This window comes from Symphalangus syndactylus, chromosome 17 (genome assembly GCF_028878055.3).
Source record: "Symphalangus syndactylus isolate Jambi chromosome 17, NHGRI_mSymSyn1-v2.1_pri, whole genome shotgun sequence".
In the NCBI taxonomy this organism is placed as follows: Eukaryota; Metazoa; Chordata; class Mammalia; order Primates; family Hylobatidae; genus Symphalangus; species Symphalangus syndactylus.
In genome coordinates, this window is record NC_072439.2 from 99,154,806 (window position 1) to 99,174,422 (window position 19,617).

Sequence of the window (19,617 nt, forward strand, 5' to 3'; positions counted from 1 at the left end):
TGCACAGAGGAAAGGCCACGTGAAGAGGCGGCAAGAAGGTGGCCATCTGCAAGCTAAGGGGAAAGGCCTCAGGGGAAATCTCAGCATGCACAGGGGAAAGGCCTCAGGAAATCTCACCAGCGCTCTGAGCTTGGACTTTCAGCCTCCAGAACACTGAGAAATTAAATTTGTTGTTTAAGCCAACCAATAAATCTGCAGTTTTTGTTATGGCAGCCCTAGCCAACTAATACAGAGCTTTAAAAGACATTACTATGTACACTGTAGAATTTAATACGCTAAAGTTTTATTCCAGCATCTCCACTGACAGAATTTCTAAATTAATAACAGAAAAGTTACACTAGGTAACATGATTAGTACATAAATGCCTTAAGGGCAGATTTCCTTTGTTTACTGCTATATACCCAGTGCATAGGTGCTTAGTTACTGAGAGAACGAATCAATGAATAAATTAATCAATCAATAATTTTCTTTGTAAAAATGAGAAAGACACATACCCTATTTTAACTTCCTGAAATGATTACACTGCTTCAGTGTTATATATTTAAACCAAGTGGTATTTGTTTTAAAATAAAATGTTCTTTTAAAACGTGCTATGATTGTCCATTTATAAAAAGAAAATTTTGTAACTATACAAAGTGTGAAAAAGAAAATTTCAAAAATAAGTACATTCTTAAAGGAAGATAAGAAAAATTACATTCCAAAATGTAATGTACTAGATTTTCAAAGAAAAGGCTAATAATATATATCACAGTATAGTTCTAAATGGATATAGGAGAACAATAATCAACTATTTCTAGTTGCAGACATATTATGGACCACTGCTATCAGCAAATGCTTATAGAAACTATTTACCAATACATGAAAAAATTATTTAATTCATTCAGTTTAAGAAAGGAGTTTTTGGGCTTTTTTCTCTGTACCCCTCTATCCAGCAGAGAAAGAAAGGAGTTTAATACACCATCCTGAAAGACTGAGGAACTAGCTAGAGTCCCACAGTCACTGAAGAATACTGTTTTTCCTTTGGAGAAACCATGAAGTCAATAAAAAGGGACTTTAAAATAGAACAGTACCCTAAAGACACCGGCTCAATGTAAAGGTTTGGTAGCACAGACATGAGAAAGTACATTTCATCTTAGAAGAAGGAAGATACTAGAGGAGGGCTGTGCTTTTAACATCAAAAGGCATTTAACCTTAACTACTGTTAAAAATTATTCTAATCCAATTCTAACAAGCAAACTGCTATTGATCATTATTTATTACACAGTATTTTTCAATTTGAAATCTATTTTGAAACAGTATTCTTAAATAAGAATATCTTAAGTTACCTATTAGTGCTCAGTGAACTGCTTCAAGGAAACCTTACATACCACGTACCATACCCTAAAAGTAAAGGGACATAATCCTTTTACTTCAGTGTAATGGTAGCTTTTTTGCAATGTTTACTTTTGCTTCTGAAGGCTGGAACAAAGAAGTGAGAAGGATAAAGAAACATAGCAGGGGCCCGGCATGGTGGCTCATGCCTGTAATCCCAGCACTTTGGGAGAACAAGGCGGGCAGATCACCTGAGGTCAGGAGTTCGGGACCAGCCTGGACAACATGATGAAACCCCATCTCTACTAAAAATACAAAAAAATGAGCCGAGTGTGGTGGTGGGCACTTGTAATCCCAGCTACTCGGGAGGCTGACGTGGAGAATCACTTGAACCCGAGAGGTGTAGGTTGCAGTGAACCGAGCCGAGGCCGCGCCACTGCACTCCAGCCTGGGTGACAGAGTGAGACTCCATCTCAAAAAGAAAAGAAAAAAAAAAAAGAAACATAACAGGAAGCAAACACTCAATAAAGCTACGTTTCAACCTTTATGTAGACATTTTATCAACTAGATGTGTGAAGAGAGCCTCAATTGGACTTTTCTGCTTTATTTCAGCTAAACAGACACATTACTTGACAAGCTCTAAAATTAATCCGACTTCAGTAAAAATACTGTGTGTATGCATTAGGTCAGACACTGTAGATTGCTTTGCCCAACACTACAATCTGTTTTCCTTGCTTTTGTCTAATATAGAGGCTATAAAAGCTAAATACTGTACAGTCATCCTTTGGTATCTGTGGGGGACAGGTTCCAGGACCTCCCAAAGAGACCAAAATCTGAAGATACTCAAGTCCCCTGATATAAAGTGGTGTATGTAGTATTTGCAAATAACCTATGTACATCCCCTCCCATATACTTTAAATCATCTCTAGAGTACTTACATTGCCTAGTACAATGTTAATGCTATGTAAATAGTTGTTATAATGTATTGCTCAGGGAAAAATGACAAGAAAAAATGTCTGTATATGTTCAGTACAAACACAATTTTTTTTCCCCAAATTCTGATCCAGTCGGTTGAATCCACAGATGTGGAAGCCATGGATATGAACAGCTGACTGTAGTTGGTTTCCAACTCTCCCTTACTACTAGGAGAGTCCGTGTGACACAGTTTTAATCAATGAAATATACACAGACATCTACTAGCTTTATAAACCACACTCCTTTCCCCTTTCCACCTCTTTTCCCCATCTTTATGACTAGAGCTGCAATAGACATCTTTCAATGAAGCAAAGGCCAAGAGAGAAAGATGTCCACAGCTGTGGCAGCTGCATATTTCCAAGCTGACTATAATGAGGAAAAAATAGGGGTCCATTTGTTTAAAGTCATTGTTAGTTTAGTATTTATTATTTGCAAATATCTTAAGCATATTTCACCCAGGGAGAAGTGGGGTGGGTAGTGGGGAAAATGATGTAATTGTAAGATAGCTCTTCTCGTTTTCCACCCAATTATCTTTTAACAGCAAAAAACAAATCATTAAGAATATGAAGCAACATAGCAAAGAGTCATGAACAAGTCCTGAAGCTACTTGTATCCCTGGCCAAGAAACACAGCTAAGTGAGAACAGTACCTTTTCCAATAAAATAGAAACGTCACGGTTTTAACACCTTATGCTATTTCCCTGCAGAGAGAAGACACCCAAAAAAACACTCCTGACTTTATACTGGGTGTTCTGCCTTCCCTCTGGGATTCTCTCACTTCAATTACTGCTGTCACCAAACATACTTTAATGCTTTATTACAAAAAGCATTCTGACGGCTTCTCTTAGGGCAGTTAGTAAAGGCAAGAACTTTCAAGAGCTTGATACTACAAAAAAACAAACAACTTTAACTAGCTTCACAAAATGTAAGTTTCTGATCATCACATACCTCATTTCCCCTAGGGACCTTAGGCTCCGGCCTTACTGTGCCTACTATTTTGAAATAGCTAATTCTACACTAAGGAGTTGGCATACCTTCAGAGGCACTATGATTTTGCTAATTTCTGTTCACATCCACCCCCAAAAGAACTGCCTCCCAAACAGCTTCATAGTCTCTACACTAAGAACTTGAATGTCCTCTGCATTCTCCTTACATTCCCAAAGGTCCTTTCTCTGAGTTCTAACGTGAGAGAACTCACGTTAGAACTCACGTTCTAACATGAGAGATTAAACAGGCTTCTTTCCACAGGCACTGACACCAGAAATTAACTCATGTTTTGGTGACACTGCTCCAATTATACACATGCATGCACACTCTCACTCTGACACACATGGAGACTTCCAAGATTCTATAGTAAACATATTGCTTCTTCATGATAATCTATTACTGTAACCTTCTTGGATAAATGTCTCATAAAGAACAGAAGGGTTAAGAGGTAAACTCTAGTCACGTAGAAAACTAACTTTTTAAAAAGATATTTCCAACAAACAAGGTGGTGCTCTTATTCCTTTTCAAAAGCTCACTGCCATAAATGAAAATATTCAGCTTAGTTTTAAATGTGATTTGGAATTTACATAGTAAGATTACTTGTTGTTTACATACAAATTAAGGAAGTAAACAGTTATTGGCATTAGAAGTACTGTTAGGAAATAAACTTTTTGCACATGCAATATTGGTATTAGCTTATACACTGGAAAGAAAGATGTTTACCCTTATTGTCTCAAGCCATTTCTGAAATGTTTTAACTAAAAGTTGTGGGACAATTTTGGTATAATTCCCCCCAATAAGTATTCTTCTTTAATCACATATTAAAATTTTTAATTAATTTACCTGTCAGTTTCACCATAAAGCTTTAATAAATTTTGCATCTATCAAAATACACTAATGAAAAATGTGACTAGGATGCTGTAGTCTTAGAAACTATATTTCTGCATGTCTCTTGTCAGTACTACCTGCCATAAAATTCATTTTGGAAAACAATTTTTAAAAATTCTATCCACAAATGGCTAAGCCCCAAAATAACCCACTCCTTTTTATTTCCCAAACTAAAGTATCTTAATGATTTCCTAAATTGTAAACATATAACTTAGATGCCCTTTTAACTATCTTTAATTACCAAGTATGTGACATTTTCAATAAAATATTTTCTTCATTTTCCCACCAGAGGGCAACCAAGAACCTCAAGTGCTGCTGTGCAATGAATTTAACAGCATCCAAAGTGGTTCAAAGGAGTGGGGGATGGGGGGGAGTTTAAAGTTCACTGAGACTATCAGACTAGCCATGAGCAATGGCATGTTACTTCTTAAAACCTTCTGTAATAATAGCAGTATTTTGAAACATCTTATATGCATAAGATGTTTAATTTACCTACATATAAGGAGGAACATTTTTTACAGTGATTAGCTTTATAAAAATACTCCTTAAAAAATTTAAAATCCTTTCCCTAAAACACTCTGTTGTACATACCACATGAAAAAACAGGCTTAACACCTAGGGAAAAAAAATGTAGCCTTAGCTATTTAAACAATGCATATGAATTTTACACTGGCTCATAGTTTAACAACCAATATGAATGTTAAATTTGCTAAAAATCTGTTTCTATCAGCAGCATACTTTTTCTTGTGCAATCATTTCCATTTCCTATTTCAGAAAATTTCTGAAATCTCAGTAGGAAAATAAGAATTCTCTGACAAAACAAATAATTTAAAGTAAAGAGGGAAAAATGCTTGGGTGACCAGAAAAGCAATATATTCTTTAATAAAGGGGTAAAACCCTTTCAGCCTAATTTAATCAGCTAGCAATTTGAGACGTCTTCACATCAGCAATTGAAAAGTTTCAGTCCTACAAAAACTAAAAAGAAAAAAAAGTTTGATTCAAAACAATACCTCAAAATAAGTAATTATTCCCCCAAATACTACATTAGAGGGCTCTCTTCCTACAAATAGCTTTAAACCATATGTTGTTTTTATTGTTGTTGTTGAGATGGAGTCTCACTCTGTGGCCCAGTCCGGAGTGCAGTGGCGTGATCTTGGCTCACTGCAAGCTCCACCTCCTGGGTTCACGCCATTCTCCTGCCTCAGCCTCCAGAGTAGCTGGGGGACTACAGGCATCCGCCACCGCACCCAGCTAATTTTTTTGTACTTTTTAGTAGAGATGGGGTTTCACCATGTTAACCAGGATGGTCTCGGTCTCCTGACCTCAGGATCCACCCGCTTCAGCATATGTTGTTTTTGATTGCAGAAATCAGGTAAAAATGCACCCGTTCTTTGTTCCATTTAATATTTTATATAAGAATAACCATAAACCTATCTTTAAGGCAAACTTTACATTCATTTTTATATAGAACACATTACTAAATTAACCAGTTTCATTTATAGGAAATGAGTAGTAAAGTCATGGTTCTTTTGGTGTTTATTTTGTTCAAAAGCTTTCTTTCCTCTATACAATCTAAACAGCAATACAATTTAGTATCAAAATCAAAGTCTATGGCATTAGTGTAAATATTAAACCTGCCACAAGCAGTTTCTTCCATCAAAGTGATGTCAGAAACCATCTCCAGTCCTGCATATCAATGGTGCTTCCCGTACACTTAATTCTCCACAGTAGCAACACATAAAAACCAAGTCAATAATTAATCCTCATTAATGGAGAAGGACAACATTTTACATGCAGCTTTCATAAAAATCAGATCCTTTTCTACTATACCTTAACTGTGCACAGACCAATTCTTTACTCATGTCAGACACACAAAGGACAGGAATCTATGACATGAATTAAAGTCAATCAAACCATCTAATAATCTAAATTATATTTCTTTGCTGAAATACTATTGGATTTTAAAACCAAGCTTTTTCAGGAAGTATTATTCAAACCCACCTTACATCCAAACATTAAGGATACTGTGCTGTTGGAGCATGCTACTTTACAGTGGCATAACATCGGAGAAAAGCAATCCAAGTTTTTGATGCTAGGAGACATTTTTTCAGACCCTGAGCATTTAAATTGATCCAAGACTGAAATTCCATAAAAATGCCTTGGTGCATGATGTTTGCTGACTGTCTTGAACATTTAACCTAGATCCAAAGCACTCTTTTTAAAGAAAAATTGTATTAAAATGTTGCATTCTTCATTGTTTCCACCCCCGCAGCAGAGATCAGGTCGGTATACTATGATTGGAATTAAATGCTGTTTCTTTTTCCTGCATAATAAAACTGCTTCAATAAAATTATAGTCAAAATTACCAGAATGAAAGTGCTCATTTAGCACCACTTTGTCAGGGCCTTGCTAATATCCTTAAAATTTAATCCAGCATCGGATTCACCACAGAGCTCCACTTGCTGCAATACAAGCTCTGCTATCTCCTCCATGAGAATAAGATACAACTCAAGCAAAGCCACTATGCTCAAATATATGCTGGCTGCTTTGGGGGAGGGGCAAAGATGTTGCAGCAAGGATTCATTACATGGTTCAATAAGAGATGAGCCCAGAGCTTGTCATATATGATGCTTTCTTACTACACCACTAAACACTGTGGTCTGATTTAAAATATAGTTTTAATGGTAAAAAGAGTACCTTGATTATATTTTGTAGTTTGATTCCTCTCTATAAACAATTCAAGGAACAACAACAAAAATCAATTATCTGGCAAAGTTAGGTAGAATAATTACAAATTAAATTTGGACAGTAAAAGAAGTTCAATATCTTCTAATACATCAAAATCACTTAAAATCTGGAAAAACATTACTGAACCAATTTTGATGTATATCTATACCATATGGAAAGTTTAAAAGCGGAAAGTCAAGTAGTTTAATTCACCGACATATCACTGATTTATACACTCTTTCAAATATTATTTTCTGTGCTTTGGCTTTTTAATCAACCCTTTGGCAGAAAAGCTATTATTACCTAATCACATTCAAAGCAACAAATAAAATACTGTGAAAATGTCATTCTTACAGTATTTTATATTTAAAATCTTGCACACAGATGTTACATCTTATGCAGTACCTTCACTATAATTTAAATGGACAATATTTATTGAAACTCCAAAGTTGAATTAACAAATGCCAGTAAAATGCTAAATAACACTCAAAGGAATATTTACTGCTTCATCTATGTAATTTTCTTTCTTCTACTATTATTTGGGTTGTTCTAAGTACTACATCTATACTGCAGTTAAGAAATATAATTGCTAATGAAGACTGTCAAATTTTACAAAACTGCCTGTAATCCCAGCACTCTGGGTGGCCGAGGTGGGTGGATCACCTGAGGTCAGGAGTTCGAGACCAGCCTGGCCAACATGGTGAAACTCTGTCTCTAGTAAAAACACAAAAAAATTAGCCAGGCGTGGTGGTAATACGCGCCTGTATCCCAGATACTTGGGAGACTGAGGCAGGAGAATAGCTTGAAACTGGGAGATGGAGGTTGCAGTGAACCGAGATTGCACCAGTGCACTCCAGCCTGGGTGACAGAGTGAGATTCCATCTCAATAAAAAAAAAAAAAAAAAAAAGAACAATTTTACAAAACTAAAATTATCAATTCATATATTTGTACTCAACAACCTTGTCTCTATATGCTTAGTAAGCAAAGCTGTTTGTGGAAAGGTATACTATATTTACTATATTTTGCTATACACCAGAAACAGCGTGCCGAAAGACAAAAATTCCCTTATCACCAACCATAACTCTAATTCCAAACCTGCTCAAGAAGACTTTTAATTCCAATTTCCTACACAATTCTCTATTCTGTTCCATTCCTACTTATGTAATTGTAATAAGGGGTGAGAGAGAGAAGAAACTAGGTTACATTTCTAAAACAGTGAAGGAAATAGCTGGTTTTCCAATCTAATTACCCTGACAGGTAAATAACTGCAAATCACGTGACTTGTGAAACTTAAATGAAAAGTCAAATGTCAGCTGTAACTAGGGCAAGAAAAAGTAAACTGTGCTCCTTAGAAGCCTTTATATTTAAAAATACATTTACTAAGTCAGAGCCATAGTTCTTAAGCTGTGGTTCTCAGCCTTTTTCACTGCAGTGCCTCAGAGGTGTCACCAACGTTCTTTCATTTTAAAACTTTCATTTTCAAATTTACAAATTTTAATTTAAAAAACCTGGAAGCACAAATGTGTAACAAGTTTTAATACTGGTGTTTATCTGTAACAATTTATTTACAATACTACCAAGTAAACTCATTTTGTGTCAATCTCAAAATACAACTTCTCCAATTTTTGTGCACATGGGGGATTTGTCTCACTGATCATGTAGGTTGTACATGCTGAGTCTTAATAAAATTCAGTTCTGTGCAGACATGTCTGCTCCCCTAAAACTATGTAAGCAAGCACATTATTTGGCACAAATAATTCTATTTGTCTAATAGAACAAAATGTCAGGCAAAATTCAAGCATGTCTACTTAGCCTGTGCTCTTCATACAGTCTGCCTTATTCAGCTGGTTATACAATAAACATGTAATATATTCAACTATGATAATATTGTACTATGATCATTTTAATGATTACTAGGAATTAGCCAGTGTTTCTTGTCTGATTTTTTAGTAAACTGAACGAATGAGTGCAATGTATACATTTTGGGTCAAAATTTACCATACCTAAAACTGCAGAAGAGAGTATAAAAAACATGAATTTGATTTTGGGACTTACCAGGAAAAATGACTAATTTTGACTATTTTGAAACTCTGAGTGGATCTGACAGATTTGCACTAAAGTGTCTCAGGCTATTTTGCTTTTTAATGACGTTATCTAACAAATCAATGTCCCAGATATATTCAGCCAAATAATACCTATCAAACTACCTAACAATATATAAGTAATAATAATAAATAATTATAACAGTAGCAATTGTCATTTAATAATTACTACCAGTCAGGCACTGTGCAAAGTGCTTTCATGTGTCAGAAAAATTATCAAAAGCTTGGAAAAAGAGGCAAAAAAATTGGTAGTACATTCAATGCTGTATAGAGACAAAGGCTGTTCGAGATTATCCAGGGCAATGGTTTTCAACATGGAGCAATTCTGCGACTCCAGGGATACCTGGCAATGTCTGCTGTCCAATCGAGGAAGAGTCTACAAGCATCTAGTGGGTAGAAGCCAGGGATGCTACTAAACATTTTATAACACACTGGACAGCTTTCCACAACAAAGAATGATCTAGCCCCAAAATCAAGGATGCCTAAGTTAAGAAATTCTAATTTAGGGGAATGCACACTTCAACACACTATTTACTAAAAGTCCCATCCCAGCACTTAAGGAGGTCAAAGTGGGAGGATTACTTGAGGCCAGAAGTTCTCAAGACCAGCCTAGTCAACATAGCAAGAGTCCATCTCTAAAAAAATATAAATAAATACTTGGGAGGCTGAGGTAGAAAGATCACTTGAGCCCTTGAGCTATGACTGAGCCACTGCACTCCAGCCTGGGTGACAGAGTGACAGCGTGTCTCTTTAAAAAAAAAAAAAAAAAAAAAGTCCTAGACAGTGAAGTTATATATGTTAACCTGTAGCTTTTTATTCAATAGAGAAGCAAATAATTTTTGCTCAGATAACCACAAAGATTAAATTCCTGCCCTCGTTGGATATTAATCAGTTTCTTATCTAACTCAGCAATCTTCTATTAACATTGCCTATAAATACTTAGATACACAAATGCACTCTGGACAAGTTCAACATCTTACTATTTCTCATTAACAAGTGAGTGGAATACAATCTGTGACACATGTTCATTCTACATTTGCCTAAGAACTTTGCTTTTTTGAAAATCATACCTTAACAAGCGTAATCGCCTTACTTAATCCAAATATGATTATTTGGATATACTTTAACACATGTAATTACCTTACTTAATCCAAATATGATCTACCTCTTACGAGGTAAAAAGTATTATAACGTCCATTTGATAAATGAGAGAAACTCAAGGCTTGGAAGAGTCACATAATGTATCCATGGTGTCACAGTCAGCAGAAATGGGAATCATGTCTGACTACAAAGCTCATTTTCAACAATTAATAAATGCAAGCCAAGGTTAGAAATTTGGTGAGTCGAGTCCAAAGTCCTTACTATTCTTTCTACCTGCTAGAATGCCATTTAAGGCTATCAGGCAAGCTTTAAAACAGTTATCAATTGCTAATCTGTTTAAATTGGGTTTTTCTCAATACTGTATAACAAAATTAGAGGGATAAAAAGATGCTGAGATAGTTACAAGAGGGTGGAGCCAAGATGGCCGAATAGGAACAGCTCCGGTCTCCAGCTCCCAGCCCCAGCGACACAGAAGACGGGTGATTTCTGCATTTCTGCTTGAGGTACCGGTTTCATCTCACTAGGGAGTGCCTAACAGTGGGTTCAGGACAGTCGGTGAAGCGCACTGTGCGCGAGCCGAAGCAGGGCGAGGCATTGCCTCACTCGGGAAGCGCAAGGGGTCAGGGAGTTCCCTTTCCTAGTCAAAGAAAGGGGAAACAGACGGCACCTGGAATATCGGGTCAGTCCCGTCCTAATACTGCGCTTTTCCAACGGGCCTGGAAAACGGCACACTGGGAGATTGTGTCCCGCACCTGGCTCGGAGGGTCCTATGCCCACAGAGTCTTGCTGATTGCTAGCACAGCAGTCTGAGATCACGCTGCAAGGCGGCAGCGAGGCTGGGGGAGGGGCGCCCGCCATTGCCCAGGCTTGCTTAAGTAAACAAAGCAGCCAGGAAGCTCGAACTGGGTGGAGCCCACCACAGCTCAAGGAGGCCTGCCTGCCTCTGTAGGCTCCACCTCTGGGGGCAGGGCACAGACAAACAAAAACTCAGCAGGAACCTCCACAGACTTAAATGTCCCTGTCTGACTGACAGCTTTGAAGAGAGTAGTGGTTCTCCCAGCACACAGCTGGAGATCTGAGAACGGACAGACTGCCTCCTAAAGTGGGTCCCTCACCCCTGAGCAGCCTAACTGGGAGGCACCCCCCCAGTAGGGACAGACTGACACCTCATTCAACCGGGTACTCCTCTGAGACAAAACTTTCAGAGGAACTATCAGACAGCTGAATTTGTGGTCTCACGAAAATCCGCTGTTCTGCAGCCACCGCTGCTGACACCCAGCCAAACAGGGTCTGGAGTGGACCTCTAGTAAACTCCAACAGACCTGCAGCTGAGGGTCTTGTCTGGTAGAAGGAAAATTAACAAACAGAAAGGACATCCACACCAAAAACCCATCTGTACATCATCATCATCGAAGACAAAAAGTAGACAAAACCACAAAGATGGGGAAAAAACAGACCAAAAAAACTGGAAACTCTAAAAAACAGAGCACCTCTCCTCCTCCAAAGGAACGCAGTTCCTCACCAGCAACGGAACAAAGCTGGATGGAGGATGACTTTGATGAGTTGAGAGAAGAAGGCTTCAGACGATCAAACTACTCTGAGCTACGAGAGGAAATTCAAAACAATAGCAAAGAAGTTAAAAACTTTGAAAAAAAATTAGAAGAATGGATAACTAGAATAACCAATGGAGAGAAGGGCTTAAAGGAGCTGATGGAGCTGAAAGCCAAGTTTCGAGAACTACGCGAAGAATGCAGAAGCCTCAGCAGCAGATGCGATCAACTGGAAGAAAGGGTATCGCTGATAGAAGATGAAATGAATGAAATGAAGAGAGAAGGGGAAGTTTAGAGAAAAAAGAATAAAAAGAAATGAACAAAGCCTCCAAGAAATTTGGGACTATGTGAAAAGACCAAACCTACGTCTGATTGGTGTACCTGAAAATGATGGGGAGAATGGAACCAAGTTGGAAAACACTCTGCAAGATATTATCCAGGAGAACTTCCCCAATCTAGCAAGGCAGGCCAGCATTCAGATTCAGGAAATACAGAGAACGCCACAAAGATACTCCTCGAGAAGGGCAACTCCAAGACACATAATTGTCAGATTCACCAAAGTTGAAATGAAGGAAAAAATGTTAAGGGCAGCCAGAGAGAAAGGTCGGGTTACCCACAAAGGGAAGCCCATCAGACTAACAGCTGATCTCTCAGCAGAAACTCTACAAGCCAGAAGAGAGTGGGGGCCGATATTCAACATTCTTAAAGAATTTTCAACCCAGAATTTCCTATCCCGCCAAACTAAGCTTCATAAGTGAAGGAGAAATAAAATACTTTACAGACAAGCAAACGCTGAGTGATTTTGTCACCACCAGGCCTGCCCTAAAAGAGCTCCTGAAGGAAGCACTAAACATGGAAAGGAACAACCGGTACCAGCCCCTGCAAAAACATGCCAAATTGTAAAGACCATCGAGGCTAGGAAGAAACTATAGCAACTAACGAGCAAAATAACCAACTAACATCATAATGACAGGATCAGATTCACACATAACAATATTCACGTTAAATGTAAATGGGCTAAATGCTCCAATCAAAAGACACAGACTGGCAAACTGGATAAGGAGTCAGGACCCATCAGTGTGCTGTATTCAGGAAACCCATCTCACGTGCAGAGACACACATAGACTCAAAATAAAGGGATGGAGGAAGATCTATCAAGCAACTGGAAATCAAAAAAAGGCAGGGGTTGCAATCCTAGTCTCTGATAAAATAGACTTTAAACCAACAAAGATCAAAAGAGACAAAGAAGGCCATTACATAATGGTAAAGGGATCAATTCAACAAGAAGAGCTAACTATCCTAAATATATATGCACCCAACACAGGAGCACCCAGATTCATAAAGCAAGTCCTCAGTGACCTACAAAGGGACTTAAACTCCCACACAATAATAATGGGAGATTTTAACACCCCACTGTCAGCATTAGACAGATCAACGAGACAGAAAGTTAACAAGGATATCCAGGAATTGAACTCAGCTCTACATAAAGTGGACCTAATAGACATCTACAGAACTCTCCACCCCAAATCAACAGAATATACATTTTTTTCAGCACCACACCACACCTATTCCAAAATTGACCACATAGTTGGAAGTAAAGCTCTTCTCAGCAAATGTAAAAGAACAGAGATTATAACAAACTGTCTCTCAGACCACAGTGCAATCAAACTAGAACTCAGGATTAAGAAACTCAGTCAAAACCGCTCAACTACATGGAAACTGAACAACCTGCTCCTGAATGACTATTGGGTACATAATGAAATGAAGGCAGAAATAAAGATGTTCTTTGAAACCAACGAGAACAAAGACACAACATACCAGAATCTCTGGGACACGTTCAAAGCAGTGTGTAGAGGGAAATTTATAGCACTAAATGCCCACAAGAGAAAGCAGGAAAGATCCAAAATTGACACCTTAACATCACAATTAAAAGAACTAGAAAAGCAAGAGCAAACACATTCAAAAGCTAGCAGAAGGCAAGAAATAACTAAAATCAGAGCAGAACTGAAGGAAATAGAGACACAAAAAACCCTTCAAAAAATTAATGAATCCAGGAGCTGGTTTTTTGAAAAGATCAACAAAATTGATGGACCGCTAGCAAGACTAATAAAGAAGAAAAGAGAGAAGAATCAAATAGATGCAATAAAAAACGAAAAAGGGGATATCACCACCGATCCCACAGAAATACAATCTACCATCAGAGAATACTACAAACATCTCTATGCAAATAAACTAGAAAATCTAGAAGAAATGGATAAATTCCTCGACAAATACACCCTCCCAAGACTAAACCAGGAAGAAGTTGAATCTCTGAATAGATCAATAACAGGTTCTGAAATTGTGGCAATAATCAATAGCTTACCAACCAAAAAGAGTCCAGGACCTGATGGATTCACAGCTGAATTCTACCAGAGGTACAAGGAGGAACTGGTACCATTCCTTCTGAAACTATTCCAATCGATAGAAAAAGAGGGAATCCTCCCTAACACATTTTACGAAGCCAGCATCGTCCTGATACCAAAACCTGGCAGAGACATAACCAAAAAAGAGAATTTCAGACCAATATCCTTGATGAACATTGATGCAAAAATCCTCAATAAAATACTGGCAAACCGAATCCAGCAGCACATCAAAAAGCTTATCCACCATGATCAAGTGGGCTTCATCCCTGGGATGCAAGGCTGGTTCAACATACGCAAATCAATAAATGTAATCCAGCATATAAACAGAACCAAAGACAAAAACCACATGATTATCTCAATAGATGCAGAAAAGGCCTTTGACAAAATTCAACAACCCTTCATGCTAAAAACTCTCAATAAATTAGGTATTGATGGGACGTATCTCAAAATAATAAGAGCTATCTACAACAAACCCACAGCCAATATCATACTGAATGGGCAAAAACTGGAAGCATTCCCTCTGAAAACTGGCACAAGACAGGGATGCCCTCTCTCACCACTCCTATTCAACATAGTGCTGGAAGTTCTGGCCAGAGCAATCAGGCAGGAGAAGGAAATAAAGGGTATTCAATTAGGAAAAGAGGAAGTCAAATTGTCCCTGTTTGCAGATGACATGATTGTATATCTAGAAAACCCCATTGTCTCAGCCCAAAATCTCCTTAAGCTGATTAGCAACTTCAGCAAAGTCTCAGGATACAAAATTAATGTACAAAAATCACAAGCATTCTTGTACACCAATAACAGACAAACAGAGAGCCAAATCATGAGTGAACTCCCATTCACAATTGCTTCAAAGAGAATAAAATACCTAGGAATCCAACTTACAAGGGATGTGAAGGACCTCTTCAAGGAGAACTACAAACCACTGCTCAATGAAATAAAAGAGGATACAAACAAATGGAAGAACATTCCATGCTCATGGGTTGGAAGAATCAATATCGTGAAAATGGCCATACTGCCCAAGGTAATTTATAGATTCAATGCCATCCCCATCAAGCTACCAATGACTTTCTTCACAGAATTGGAAAAAACTACTTTAAAGTTCATATGGAACCAAAAAAGAGCCCGCATCGCCAAGTCAATCCTAAGCCAAAAGAACAAAGCTGGAGGCATCACGCTACCTGACTTTAAACTGTACTACAAGGCTACAGTAACCAAAACAGCATGGTACTGGTACCACAACAGAGACATAGATCAATGGAACAGAACAGAGGCCTCAGAAATGATGCCGCATAGCTACAACTATCTGATCTTTGACAAACCTGACAAAAACAAGAAATGGGGAAAGGATTCCCTATTTAATAAATGGTGCTGGGAAAACTGGCTAGCCATATGTAGAAAGCTGCAACTGGATCCCTTCCTTACACCTTATACAAAAATTAATTCAAGATGGATTAAAGACTTATATGTCAGACCTAAAACCATTAAAATCCTACAAGAAAACCTAGGCAATACCATTCAGGACATAGGCGTGGGCAAGGACTTCATGTCTAAAACACCAAAAGCAATGGCAACAACAGCCAAAATCGACAAATGGGATCTCATTAAACTAAAGAGCTTCTGCACAGCAAAAGAAACTATCATCAGAGTGAACAGGCAACCTACACAATGGGAGAAAATTTTTGCAACCTACTCATCTGACAAAGGGCTAATATCCAGAATCTACAATGAACTCAAACAAATTTACAAGAAAAAAACAAACAACCCCATCAAAAAGTGGGCAGAGGACATGAACAGACACTTCTCAAAAGAAGACATTTATGCAGCCAAAAAACACATGAAGAAATGCTCCTCATCACTGGCCATCAGAGAAATGCAAATCAAAACCACAGTGAGATACCATCTCACACCAGTTAGAATGGCCATCATTAAAAAATCAGGAAACAACAGGTGCTGGAGAGGATGTGGAGAAATAGGAACACTTTTACACTGTTGGTGGGACTGTAAACTAGTTCAACCATTGTGGAAGTCAGTGTGGCAATTCCTCAGGGATCTAGAACTAGAAATACCATTTGACCCAGCCATCCCATTACTGGGTATATACCCAAAGGACTATAAATCATGCTGCTATAAAGACACATGCACACGTATGTTTATTGCGGCACTATTCACAATAGCAAAGAGTTGGAACCAACCCAAATGTCCAACAACGATAGACTGGATTAAGAAAATGTGGCACATATACACCATGGAATACTATGCAGCCATAAAAAATGATGAGTTCGTGTCCTTTGTAGGGACATGGATGAAACTGGAAACCATCATTCTCAGTAAACTATCGCAAGGACAAAAAACCAAACACCGCATGTTCTCACTCATAGGTGGGAATTGAACAATGAGAACTCATGGACACAGGAAGGGGAACATCACGCTCCGGGGACTGTTGTGGGGTGGGGGGAGGGGGGAGGGACAGCATTAGGAGATACACCTAATGCTAAATGACGAGTTAATGGGTGCAGGAAATCAACATGGCACATGGATACATATGTAACAAACCTGCACATTGTGCACATGTACCCTAAAACCCTAAAGTATAATAAAAAATAAAAAATAAAAAAAAAATAAAAAAATAAAAAAAGATGCTGAGATTAATAATATCAAAATGTTTGCATTACTCAAAACTGCCTGTTTAGATTTATAATAAACAAATGTTGTAAATATGAATTTATTAAGTAAATATCTGGTAATAAATATTACCTATATTACATATTACAGTTCCACATTTAAAATTTCACTGTCAACTGAAAACTTATAAAAGGGTTAAAATACAAGAGCAACGGCCAACCATACTCCTTCACCTGTCACATTAACTAGAGATCAAATAATATAGTAAAAACTATTTAGTCATGAAATTTTTTGATTATATATTAACTCATTATCAAATGCTGTTATTAAGTTATTATCATAAAACAAGGGTAAGCTAACAAATTTTTAAGTCCATAAGAAGCTCAGTTTGTAGACCAGCAGTCCTTAAATGAGCAGTGTTCTGCTTTTTTTTTTAATTCCTAGATGATTTTGACATGTCACTGTTCCCAATCCCACTGACTTTCAAAACATCATGGTAAATCTATTGATAAATATGAGTTTCATACCAAAGACAGTAATAGCATCTTTATATATAAACAATGGTAATTCCTACAGAGCACTTAGGTAAGATCACAAAGTGATGTTGCATCTCAAGACCAGAAGTATATATCTCTTTTTTTTTTTGAGACGAAGTCTCGCTCTGTCGCCCAGGCTGGAGTGCAGTGGCGCAGTCTCGGCTCACTGCAAGCTCTGCTTCCCAGGTTCACGCCATTCTCCTGCCTCAGCCTCTCCGAGTAGCTGGGACTACAGGCGCCCGCCACCATGCCCGGCTAATTTTTTGTATTTTTAGTAGAGACGGGGTTTCACCATGGTCTCGATCTCCTGACCTCGTGATCCGCCCGCCTTGGCCTCCCAAAGTGCTGGGATTACAAGCGTGAGCCACCGTGCCCGGCCGACCAGAAGTATATATCTTAAAGAATATTTGAATTTAATTTTCACACTTGCCAAAAAACAAGAATAAAATGATAGTAATATCTGCTAAGAAATGGCATTGCTTTCCATGACTCTTCCAACTGCTTTACATATAGTAAGTTATTTAATGATCTTAATGCTAAGTAAGTTATAGCATATAACTAGTTGCTGTAACACCTAAGTTTCCATGGTGACAGCTTCAACATGAAGAATTAATGAACATTCGCTGATAATTTCAACATTAGAAACTATCTCCAACAGAAGCGCCTAATAGTTCTTAACAGTGAAGAAATGCAGCTAGATCACACTGCTGTAAGAGAACCATATGGAATTTAAATTAATGGAGTTAAAGAAACACTATTTTTCTTAAATTACATGAAGAATTAATGCTGTGGTTTTGCTTATTTGCTGTCTTTTTGAAATGGCAGGAATTAAGCGGTAACATTAGATACCTATGAATCTGCCATCAATTTGTCTGGCAAAGAATAGCCTACAATAATGTGGACATTTCTGTTATAAGTAGGCTTACAAAGTTGATTTAGCAAAAATACCATAAAACTGATTACATTTTGCTGTGAGTAAGAATACTAACATACAGCCAGGTGTGGTCTTACACCCGTAATCCCAACCCTTTGGGAGGCCGAGCAGGCAGGTCGCTTAAGATCAGGAGTTCGAGACCAGCCTGGGCAACAGAGTGAAACCCTGTCTCTATAAAAAATACAAAAATTAGCCAGGCATGGTGGCAGGCGCCTATAGTTTCAGCTATTCGGGAGGCTGAGGTGCGAGTTGGTTTGAGTCTGGGAGGTGACGGCTGCAGTGAGTCAAGATTGCACCACTGTATTCCAGCCCAGGGAAGAGAACCAGACCCTGTAAAAAAAAAAAAAAAAAAAAAAAAAAGAAAAAAGAAAAAAAAAAAAACCACTAAAATGCTACTCTGCCAAATAAAATGTTAAATGAAAATTAAAATTAATGTCAAATCAAATGCAATAACATTCACTCTTGATCAAACTGCACTACCTTGACTGATTTCAATTAACCACAGAATTTCAGCTGTTTTCACAGTTGAAGACAGTCAATTAGAAGAAATGAACAAATTAAACCGTGACTACATACAACTTCAATAATGGGGCAAACCTGTATGATACAAATCATACCATGAAACCGTAATGTAAATGGTCACAACGGAGAGCATAATAATCAGAAAAGCAGCAACACATGTGCATTATTATTTATAAATCTGTTCTCAAAGGAAACCTGGTATAATCTCAATCACCTAAATTTGAGCACAAAAAACAAAGCTATTTGGATTGCCACTCTACTCTGAGTGGCACTGTTCTGTCACAGTAACGGGTGACAAAACTGTGAAAGAAGACCAGGCATGGTGACTCACACTCACACCTGTAATCCCAGCACTTTGGGAGGCTGAGGTAGGAAGACAGCTGAGCACAGGAGTTCTGGCTGCAGTGAGCTATGATCATGCCACTGTACTCCAGCATGGATGACAGAGACCTTGTCTCTTTAAAAAAAAAAAAAAAAAAAAAAGGTGCAAGAAGAGCCATGCTAATGATACTGCTCATGGTAACAAAAAGAAAACTATTATTTTAGAAAAAGCTGGAACTGGGCTCAGTATTAGGTTTATAGCTCTATGCTTAAATATTTAAAACCATTTAAAAAATAAATTCATGGAGGAAACAAAACTTTGTTATTATGGGTCTGAAACTCTGACCTCTAACCTACTAGATCCAAATCTTGAGCATTCATCAGAAGCAAATGAACTTGTTAGAAATGCATCCTGCAGGCACTTCATGAATATTTGTTCAACAAATGATATTAAATTATCTGCCATGGTTCTCATTTAAGGCTACATGATACGCAATGCACAGCTGATCCTAAAATTACCATCTATCTGGCAGAAAAAAAAAACTATGAAAAGCTTCCTTGTGCCAAATTTGAGAACTACTAAGTATCTCCATAGAAAAATCACATGACAAAATCCAGCAACTATTCATGATAAGG

At 37.8% G+C, this 19,617-nt stretch overlaps 1 protein-coding gene across 22 annotated transcripts in view; it reads right to left on the bottom strand.

Annotated features, from left to right (window-relative positions):
• The window catches only part of DLG1 (discs large MAGUK scaffold protein 1), a 277,635-nt gene that overhangs the window by 187,237 nt on the left and 70,781 nt on the right, over positions 1-19,617 (bottom strand). For 2 of the 22 annotated variants that reach the window (XM_063622152.1, XM_063622146.1), the window contains exon 1: positions 6,162-6,676. The exons of the other annotated variants lie outside the window; for them this stretch is intronic. In XM_063622152.1, the coding sequence (XP_063478222.1) occupies positions 6,162-6,353 (192 nt within the window). In that variant the 5' untranslated portion in view covers positions 6,354-6,676. Of the gene's footprint in view, positions 1-6,161; positions 6,677-19,617 lie in introns of those variants that run through there. 22 annotated transcript variants of the gene reach the window in all.